The 10,615-nt window shown below is 40.6% G+C and overlaps 2 protein-coding genes across 2 annotated transcripts; one reads left to right on the top strand and one right to left on the bottom strand.

Annotated features, from left to right (window-relative positions):
• Positions 1–2,086: 2,086 nt before the first annotated feature.
• Positions 2,087–10,274, top strand: LOC110983214 (uncharacterized). Its single transcript, XM_022242286.2, has 2 exons — positions 2,087–2,517; positions 5,099–10,274. Exons 1-2 carry the CDS (start codon positions 2,304–2,306, stop codon positions 6,154–6,156), a joined length of 1,272 nt encoding a protein of 423 aa, XP_022097978.2. The 5' UTR covers positions 2,087–2,303; the 3' UTR covers positions 6,157–10,274.
• Positions 8,109–9,511, bottom strand: LOC110983216 (uncharacterized). The gene is made up of 3 exons (XM_087135528.1): positions 9,388–9,511; positions 8,663–8,794; positions 8,109–8,299 (listed from the first exon to the last, which is right to left on the bottom strand). The coding sequence occupies exons 1-3, from the start codon at positions 9,509–9,511 to the stop codon at positions 8,109–8,111; spliced, it is 447 nt and encodes a 148-aa protein (XP_086991654.1).
• Positions 10,275–10,615: the final 341 nt, after the last annotated feature.

Here is a 10,615-nt window from a genome sequence, read left to right as displayed (position 1 = left end):
GACCTCATTAACGTAACACGCGTGTGCGTTGCGTTTGGCCTTCAAAATCACCCAGGGAGCGATTTTGACGGATATGCAACGCTTGGCGCAAGTGTTGACCCGTAAACGCGGGGAAAGGCGCCTTTAGGTGATGAATCAAGGAGGTCGGTGCTAGCGCCCTCTTTTTTTTACACAATGATCCAAGATGAGCTGCATACAGTGGGAAATGCATTCACATTTAAATCATGGAGGAAGGACGCAGAAGGAGTTACAACTCTGGCACATCGAAGTGCTCGATGATCACCGTCGTCCGGTCAGACGAACAACAGTAAACTTTCCAAAAATGCCTGATTACTGCCTACAACTTAGCTGGACAAGTGGGGCCAGTAATATTGTAGCAATATTTGTGGTGTTTTCTTTGCAATTAACTACAACTTACCGTGACCAGGAAATAGAAATATTTAACATTAGATTTACGTTTGCCGTTATAAAAAGATTTTGATGCACTTTGCCATTATCCATGCAATGTTTGTAATTTTATTTTGTCACTCCAAAACATCAGTTTTCAAAGTCTTTGTGCTAATTTGGCTAAGACTTGCCAACAACATGTTGACCACCACTGGACAGTTAAGTTCATAACAAACAAAATGCGCTATTTCATTACAAGGAGTGATCATGGGATCTCACCAAATACTTTTTTGTATAAATGCCGTGATAACTTGATTCAACTAAAACACAATATCTTATAAACAACTTGGAAATTTATTCCCAAAAACAACCCCAGAAGAAAAGTTCGACGAGGGCAACGACTGCACATGAACACTTGGGCACACGGCCTAATACCACGGACGTGTATAATAAAATCTGGACTCGCAATGCCCTTAATCAGCTTATAGAGTCATTGAATCAACCCGCAGCCATTTTTCCGAGCCGAATACAAAGCTTTTCCGGCAATGCCCACCGTTGTTCTTCCTAGCGTCAATGGAAGGGAACCGCCCACGCTTTTGTATTCGGCTCGGTAAAATGGCCGCTGGTTGGCTTCTTTTTCATACAAAGGCGTTGCAAGTCCAGGTTTTTTTATATACGTCCGTGCCTAATACAAGCAACTGCGCAATTGCAGCATTGAATTTGATGTCATATCATACCAAGCACCAACGATGGCATGAATTTTCAGATTCCTGTACTGCAGTACGCAACGGATGCAGATTACCAGCGAAAACTTGCGGCGACGATCATAGGGTGCATATAGGGTTGTGGTCGTGAAACAGGTGGTGCGTAGCAAGCATTCACTTCGCTCTGCCTATGGACATAACGCGTATGCCAGAAAGCGGCTAGATATTATAGCCCGGGCAGTTCAAACTCCTTCAGTGTCCTTCCTTTATTTTTAAATGGAACCACAATGGGTGATATGTTATATTTATAATTAGGCTAAATTGGAAGATATTTAGTGCGCAAATCATCAAACTAACCTTTCAAGTTTTCCAACCTGCGTGCAAACGATGCCGGAAGAATTTTGGAACTCCCCCAAATCCAGTTGTCCTTTCTTCTACAGACTCCCAGCTTCTGTAGTACATCTGTATGTGTGTCGGTATTTTGTGTTACTGTTCTGAACATTCAGTTATGAACAGTCCGGTCAATAATGGGCCAATATAGGGACTGAACATCACGTTTTCAGTTGTTTCTTGCCACGTCAAAGGTAACAGGCACCGAGTACCAGCTGCGAGGGGTCTTTCAGTTTGTTTTTACTGGTTTTGTAGGGGAAGTTTCGATGTCAGACACGAAAGACCGCAGCGAGGTAGGCTATTGGGGAAAGAATCCCAGCTCTGGAAGAGACACTCTTTGGCGCCCTCTGTTGAAAAGCATAATATGACGCATGTAGCTGATACATAATCAACTTTGTCATAGTGGGATTCCCCGTGTTGATGCTCATTTGCATTTACCTTCACCAGGCCTTAAAACAGTATAAAGAAGAAATACAAAAATTGAGCACTAATGTCGTTATTTTAAACTGTATTCAATACTCGTGTTTGCTTAAATTTTATTGATTTATTATATTGGGGGTGGGGTGGGGGCTGATGAACGGCGTGCTATTATAATAATGCCATTATGATAATTCAGGATGAGCTTATTCAGTCTTGTAGAATGAAGTCAGGTATTTGTCACATGATGTTTGTTAGGAGCGGATCAAGAGGGGTGCTTGGGAGTCAATATAGGCCTAGTAATAATCTGCCCCTGGTTAGTTCGTAGCGTGAGAGACCTTCTGTCACACCCATCCTAGGACGTCCAAAGAGATCTTGGAAAGCGCGACTCGGAGAGGAGACATCATGGGTTCCTGCTGCTGTAAGGACAAAAACAGGCGGTTGGATTCGTTTGAACTGGGAGAGAATGCCAGACTAAACGAACACCGAGACGACCCTCCCAGGGAGAACGCGCCTGCGAACATGTTACTGCGAATATGTCTGGTTCTGCTGGGGCTTTGGCCAGCACTTCCCCCTTGCAGCATTTGTCGCCATCGGCAGAAGGGGATGATTATTCCGTGTAAGTACCGATTCTTCTATATTGTTGCAGCTAAGGATGTGGCGGGACCTTGACTCTGTCCCTAAAAAAATTGTCATTTCATGCCATTGCGTGTTTTCCAAGGCAAAGCAGCACTGGCTATTAACCCGCTGTAATGGAAGAGGAATACATAATGATGAACTGTGTCGAACTGATGACCGATTTTAAAAGGTTTGATTGATTTTTGTCCTGAGTTTTTGTGTTTACTGAAGGCGCATCTATATACTGGGAAGAGATAGCATTGGACTCTCCAGTTCTTGTGGCCAAAGGGATGCAATATTCCTGCGCTTCATACTCAAACAGGTTGAGTGACTCATCACCACAGGCACGCTATCCCATGCTCCATATTCCGCATAATTATAACTTGTTCATAAATAATGGGCGTGGTACTTAGAAAAAATATCAAAACTGCCGATTTTTTGGAAAGTTCAACATGGCGAAATTATCAAATACAGCTTGGTCAGTCCCTAATCAGTCCCTAGTCTAAGATTTAAAAAAAAAAGCAGAGTCTAAGAAATATAGATTGCGAATTCAGGTGACTAAATAAGCTTCACTATAAACACAGCTTGGTTAAAGCAAGCAAAAATGATTGAAAACAAATGATAATTGGTAGCTATGTGTCCACCAACTGATCGGGTTCAACACATTTCTATCCACATAGACGTACATGTAGGTTATTTTAACTGATGTGTTATTAAGAGTGTTCCAAAACTTAGTGAAGATCGAAGCGATGTGTCAGCACAGCAGGTCTGGTGAGACCATTGAAGGGCGAGATTGGTATATTTAATCTTAGTCATGCTGTCTTTTTACTAGACATTTAATATAGGTTTTCCCAGCCGAATTCACCATCTTCGCACACGAATTAGCGATGGGTTCATTTAAATTATCACGAAATAGATTGACGATCTAGATCACCATTCAGAGAGCAAAACAGAGCATTTAATTTCTTTCTAAAAGTATGCGATTGCACAATCTTGTTATTCAAAAACTGAAGAGTCGGCAGTGGATTTGGAAAAACACACAAAATGTAAAATTCCACTAAAAAATGAAGGAAAGAACAAATATAGGTTTTCCCGGCTGAATTCGTCATCTTATCAGTCAAATTCAGTATTGTTTATTCGTATTCCAACGAATTTATTAAGCCGGCTGCTCCCACGTTTCTTTTTCATTCATTCGATTTCGCGTTGGATGACTGGAATGAAAATTTCCTCCCGAATTTTAGTTTCGTATTCGTCTATAGGCAATCGTGTTCGTATTTTGAGCCTTCAAAATGGAAAACCTCAAGGCAACAGGAATACACAGCAAATTAAGAAGCGTATAGAACACAAGGGGGGTTATAAATAGAAAAAACGCTAGAAGTGTGTCCCACGCACTGACTTGAATGTACGTGTATATTTTTATATACCTCAAACAAATTGCACATCAAGAATACAGTACATTTGCCCGTTTAATCAAAATGTAGAAATGAAACTCTCCTTGGACCTTCATCACGGATGCCGAAAGCAAAATCCTTAAGATGTAGTTTATTGATTTTTAATTTCTTTACTTTATACACAAGAAACGCACCCTCCGAAATGTGCATGAAAACTAAGATTTTTGGGTTCCCTTAAACAATGGCTTATTTTCTCTTTTTTTATCACAGTTTGAAGTTTAACGTTTTTGCTTTCATGTTTTATTCTGTTTTTGTAATCCTTTTTAGACATTTGCCCACTTTGTTCATTTGAGTGATATAAAGAATCTTACTTTGCATTTTTATAGAGATCTCTACCCGTGAACTAAACGTTTCCTTTCATGAAATATTTTGCATAAATTAGTTACACAGAAAAAAACAAATTAGAAGATTAACGTTTAATAAATAACACTGCACGAATCTCACAAATGCCCGCCGATTCACGAATTTGAATGCCAAAACACATAACGCGGGAGTGTCTGCGCGAATTTGAATGCTTTTTGTGTGTTTTTTTCAAATTGAAAGCTGACCCATCAGTTTTGAATAACAAGACTGTGAAATCTCATGCCCTTAGAATGAAATTGAATGATCAGTTTTGCTCTTTGAATGGTGATCTAGATCGTTAATCTATTTCGTGCTAATTTGAATGAAACCGTCACTAATTCGTATGTGAAGATGATGATTTTGGCTGGAAAAAGCTATAGTTATAAGGAAATTATACGCTACTATATATTAGATCACTCAATTAATCATTAATTTGTTTCTAATGCCCAATGGTCGTTCTTATTGCAACGAGAAAAAGCATTCGCCCCTACACTCCCCACCCCACACCAAAACTAAAATAATAATAATTATAATTAAATAAACATTAACCAATTCTAAGGGAAGCTGTTTTGCACAATTTTTCTTTCTTTTTCAGTTAAGATTTATTTAGGTCACTCAGTGAAGGCGTTGCGTTATCAAGATTGATATCTTTAAAAAGACATGTACATGCAACTCACTTCTTGCAAGAGATTGAGGACCTGAACAGTGGCGTCAATCCAGCGGGTGTGGGAGGTGAAAAATGAAACTAAACGTAAGCTCTTTTTGTTTTTGCTCCCTCCCACCTTACAGGCTTCGTCAAGTTGGTATTCTCCTTAATAGTAACAATAGTCTTGGGGATAAGCATCAACGATCTCGGTGACATATTGCTGAATTACCTCGGCAAGACGCACGACACAGTGTTCTTCATATCCTACCTGACAAACCTGCCTCATTTGGCACTTGTCTTGCTACTTTGCATCTCAGTACAACTGAGGCTGTGCTGCTCACCGCATGTTGACATGGCTGTGTTCTCAACGCGCTACCTGCAGTGCCGATCCGAACAAGGATTTGGGGGCCTGTGGTGGCGCTTCCTCGGCTTTATGGTTGTGCCAATTATCTGCATAATGCTGAGGTTTATTGTGTTCTTGCACGAATACGGTAGCACTAACTGCCCCCAAGATCCACTGGCAATCTTAAGGTTAATAGCTGGCATCGTTGGAATGATCTATTATGGAATCTTCTGCTTCGTGGTCCACAGCCTAAAGCTCTCGCACCGCCGAGAATTTCAGAGTGTTGCCGAGCAAGCGTGCCAGCAAAATATGGAGGTAGGCCTAGAAGATATCAAAAAAACTATCAGGCGACTGCGGTTGGGGTTTCATGACTTCCAATACTTTGTCGGCATGTGGATGACAGTAACGGTCTCGCTTGCTACCTTGGGGATGGTGTTTCTAATACCGTTCACTTTTGCCACCCTTCCGGAGATCAGGAAGCATCATGACGTCGAAGGGCGGAGCCTGACGGTTTGGGCATCCCACACCTGGTTGCACAGGTTGATGTTCTTCGTGGAACCGATCGTGGCAGTCGGGGGATTGGACGTCAGCTCTCTGTGGACCTACCTCAAGGACTGCATCCTACAGAAGTGGGACGACGGGATTGAAGGGAGAGACAGTCAGACACTCAAAGAAATCTTCGACCACATCAAATTGCTGGAAATCAACGGGTCGTGGATAAAGCCCACCCTGGTGTTCTCGCTTACCAGTGTGTACCTGGGCATGAAGCTGGATCCATATCAGGATCTGGACCCGTGGGTCGGGTTTGCATGTAGGTTTGCCAATTTAACCGATGTGCGGCCTTTTCTTACAAAATAGGGCCGCTGTATTAAGCTCATGCTCATACGACTAAGGGCACACCCCGATGGTTGGCTGATAATTAAATCAAAGCTACATATTTTAGCTCATTTCACCAATAAGTAAAACAGCAGAAAATAAAGTCTTAGAGTTAGGTCTTTGTTGCGATTGTATGTCTTGTGTCAGACTGTACAATGTACATGTATGTGTGAACAAATAAAGCGTGTGCAGTTCAATCACGATAATGTCCTTACTTACATCTGTTGCAAGGGCTTAGATCCGGGAGAATGGGGTCATATACGAGTCAGCTCAATCTAGACACCAACTCAAGAGACTATACCAGCCTAATTCCATTTAAGGTAGAACCTCCCCTAATTTGCGCCTTCGGGATGGGCAATAATGATCAATTGAACCATACTGACGAAATTTTTGTACTGACCAAAAAGAAAGAAAAGAAAAGAAAATGCAAAATTCTCCTTTTGAATTCTCAACGGATAGAAGTTTAAGAGAAAACTACATTATTCCTATATTGCAGACTGGAATCTTTGCCCTTCAACAGTTGTCACACATTAGAACTTCCATTATTCATTGAAGAGATGTTTAATTACCATTTCGTCCTTGAATATTTCATCATCGTATATCAAAATGATGTAAAAGTCAAATGTTATTACAACAATAACGTGAGAAACGAGCATTATTTGGTTTGCGTTTTCGGCTGAAGGTCAGTCTCCATTTTTTATTTCACTGAGGCTAGTCATTTAGCAAATTTAGTTTGACTGTTTAAAAATTTAGGCAGACAATTTCCAAAATGTACAGTAAAACCTTAACTTACCCCTCGACAGTACTCACAGATATCTAAAAATGCAAAGCTTTTTTATTGTTAAATTAGAAAAGTATACTTTCCGGAAGTATTAACTCTTCATTATGCCTCCACATATGTGTAAATGCTACTTCAGGAATTCCAGAGGACTTTTTGAAATTCATTGATTTGCAAAGGTATGAGTGCCCGGAAGTGTTTTAATCAAGAAAACATTCGATTGTGTCGGTCTTTATACGAGTACGTTAGGATTTCACGCATGCATTAAGGCACATGCTAGCCCCCCCATGACAAACCGAGTGGAGGAAACAGTTAGCGACACCCTAATGCGTGGATAGTTGCAAAAGATAATAATAAACTGAACACAGAACCACTATATGTAGTTTGCGACATCCTAATGCGTGGATAGTTGCAAAAGATAATAATAAACTGAACACAGAACCACTATATGTAGTTTGCGACATCCTAATGCGTGGATAGTTGCAAAAGATAATAATGAACTGAACACAGAATCACCATATGTAGTTTGCGACATCCTAATGCGTGGATAGTTGCAAAAGATAATAATAAACGGAACACAGAACCACTATATGTAGTTTGCGACATCCTAATGCGTGGATAGTTGCAAAAGATAATAATAAACTGAACACAGAACCACTATATGTAGTTTGCGACATCCTAATGCGTGGATAGTTGCAAAAGATAATAATAAACTGAACACAGAACCACTATATGTAGTTTGTGTTATTCATGTTTAACATAATCAACTCATGTAAGGATGGAACATGACGTAGTACAAAGCTATAAGCACGCTACACTTACAGTTGAATTGCTTGTGTCTTGACTGGAGATTGTAAGACTCGTCATTAAACAGTGAGGAATTCACATTAATCACCTTTAATCCCCAAGCTGTAGGCCTTAACGTTGAACGCAGTGATGTGAGATGTGAAATATTGTAAGTAGTGAAAATAGAACAAAGTTCATTAATTTTATGGATTATACACAACTGCAATGTCTGTTACCGTGACGCTTATTCAGAAGTATTTAGAAGTAAACAATTATGTCGTTCAAAATAGGAGTACAAGTTAATGTCCGATGATGTAGTAGGCCTAATTAAGAAATATTCGAATTTACAAGCACCTGAAACCTTCAGAAATCACGGGATAGGAAGTGAATCATGGTGAGGATAGTCTTTCTTGAATTTTTTCACCATGTACCTGAGAGTGACAATTGCTTCTTGCATTCCGTCACCTTTGGTGGCAATCGTGGCGTGGATCTGCCAAGGATGACCCTTGGGAAGATCTTGCAGTTGGAGAGCACCACAAAGGTTTGAGGGGCTGACCACATCTTGAAAGAGAATAACAGTAGGAGAGACAAAAATGTTATCTATTCCAGCAACTTATCTAAACTTGAGGTGGAAATTATTGCTTAAATAAATATATCACATTAAGCTCATGCAGGCATTGGGGTAACTCGTTTCGTTTGGGGTACTTGTCTCGTCAGCGCCCTTGCGCGTATGTCAGTTGTGGGGGGGGGGTTAAAATGAGTCACAAAAACTTGACATGTTTTTAACGCCAAAAATAAGAACACAAGCTTCTTCTATGGCAAAATGCAAACGCATTTTTTTAAAGGAAATAAGGGGTCTGTAGGTCCAAGGTGGTTTGGTCACAACTCTCTTCGTGCAGGACATCATGGGATTTTAAGGCTTACCCAGTAAGTCTTGCTTGTTGGCCAGAATGACCACCAGCACTCTAGGGTGAGAATCGTTCAGGGTCGTGACTAACTCTTCCTGTACCTCGGTAAACCGCTCGTGATCGGTGCTGTCCACCACCAGCATAAAACCTGATGAAAAAAAAACAACAGCAGCGCTTTATGAGAAAAAGTGGATATGGACGCGCATTGTCCTCGGTCGTAAAGTACACCCCTAAAACTACTTGCGTGCACGTTGCAATGCAGCCTGCATAAATCATTACGGGAACACATGATACGTGATAGATTTATTGCTGCACCAATACACAATAAATTAATACTGCACCTCAATGAAAAAAAAAATAATTTCATTTTGTGGTTCAAGTGCCGAAATGTAGCTTACAGCAGGAAGAATAACATAAATTGAAGCTGGTTCAGTGGCGTATCCGGGGGGCAGAGCGATTTATTATTGTTTTTTTTTTTTTTACAAATGATACTTCGTGGGTGATTAGGAAAAGAGTAATCAATATATATATATATATATATTTATGAAATATTAGCACCAAAATCCTAAGAAAGCAACACAGCAATAAAAGCAAGGCTGTTGATTTTTTCACCCCCCATCATCATGTTGGACGAGCCCGAAGCCGCATTCGCGTTTGAATGTGCCCTCCCCCCACATCAAAAGCTGGATAGGCTGCTGGGCCAGTTGTAGGCCTGTATGTAAGATGAAGAAGGAACCCAACCTGAGCGTTTATAGAGGGCGACAACAGTTTCATCTCCCCCCCCAACATCCAACATGTCAAAGGTCAATCCTGGCGTTGGATGCACCGTTTGCACATTGAAGCCGACCGTTGGGATCGTTGTCATCGTTTCATTGAGCTTCAACCTGTACAAAACAGTTGTTTTCCCTGAAATTGATTTTAAAATATCATAATTCAGCATATATTTATTCGGTGATGGAGGACATGTCGTGTAAGTGTGTTTTTTTCGCTAATCATTCGGTTTCTCCGTCAGTGGCCTCAACATCAGTGATTTTTAAACCCCTTACTTTGAAGGTAGGCCTATTATCTTTAAGTCTTTTTTACTGCCAAAACATAGAAATGCAACCCAAATGTGATGGACCGACTTGAATTAAGTCTAATCTCAAGTTATGTTCTTAGTTAAGTAGCCATCCGAATAGTCACAAGTAGTTCCCACCCAGTCATGCTTGTAACCAGTATTTAAGGAGCTCGATGGGATGTGGAACGATCAGTTGTTTATGATGAGTCATATTGCATAATTTATATATGTATAAAACTGGATTAGTTCAATGGTTATATTTTTCTACAACTTTTGACACTTTTGCGCCGTACATGTACTTCGCCATGACGTACGTGCGATTCTGTCTCTCTCCAATCGAGTTGTGTTGGCACATAACATTTACTCTGAGGAGAGGGGTGGGCCTGCACAATGCCCTTGGGAACTTATTAAAACTAAATGTAAAAATCCCTTAGGAATCCAACTTGGTCTCAACCCATGAAGAATCTCATAACAAACACACTTATCTCTTTATTGTCAATTGTCATAGGCCCTGTCATATGATAATTGTTGGATGGAATAATTAAATCTAATTTGGAATGCAATCGCCGGACATCATGCTGTACTGAGTCCATGTATTATTCTTTGATTAATTTGTGATCACTTAGCAATTTCCTATCCTAAATTTAAAAGTTGAGCGGGCCGACCACGTCAAGGTGGCAACGCCCCCCATGTAACCGTCACACAAATATCGAACAAAAAGCGGGAAAAAATGAGACAGAGAAGAAAGTTGGTAAGAAAGACGTTACTTTGAGCATTGAGACCGTGCGACGGCAGCTGGTCTTGGCTCAAGTCCATCAATCCGCCCGCTTGCAGTTGGTTTGCGATCTAGCCGTCGTTCGTGTGTGATACCGACCTCTTCCTCTTTCACTGTCATCTGTTTCAAACAATAGC

The sequence above is a fragment of the Acanthaster planci genome, linkage group LG01, assembly GCF_054643075.1.
Source record: "Acanthaster planci isolate LZ-2023a linkage group LG01, COTS_SCS, whole genome shotgun sequence".
NCBI classification, from domain to species: Eukaryota; Metazoa; Echinodermata; class Asteroidea; order Valvatida; family Acanthasteridae; genus Acanthaster; species Acanthaster planci.
The sequence above is the reverse complement of the archived record's forward strand: the minus strand, read 5'-3'. Positions and strand labels throughout refer to the sequence as shown.

What these genes read in the sequence shown, in the direction of transcription:
- LOC110983214 (XM_022242286.2), top strand. Translation starts at nt 2,304, where the DNA reads ATGGGTTCCTGCTGCTGTAAGGACAAAAACAGGCGGTTGGATTCGTTT. An exon ending in GAAGGGGATGATTATTCCGT is followed by an intron (nt 2,518 to 5,098) that starts GTAAGTACCGAT and finishes CCCACCTTACAG; the next exon opens with GCTTCGTCAAGTTGGTATTC.
- LOC110983216 (XM_087135528.1), bottom strand. Translation starts at nt 9,511, where the DNA reads ATGACAACGATCCCAACGGTCGGCTTCAATGTGCAAACGGTGCATCCA. An exon ending in CGCCCTCTATAAACGCTCAG is followed by an intron (nt 8,795 to 9,387) that starts GTTGGGTTCCTT and finishes TTTTTTCATCAG; the next exon opens with GTTTTATGCTGGTGGTGGAC. An exon ending in CAACAAGCAAGACTTACTGG is followed by an intron (nt 8,300 to 8,662) that starts GTAAGCCTTAAA and finishes TTCTCTTTCAAG; the next exon opens with ATGTGGTCAGCCCCTCAAAC.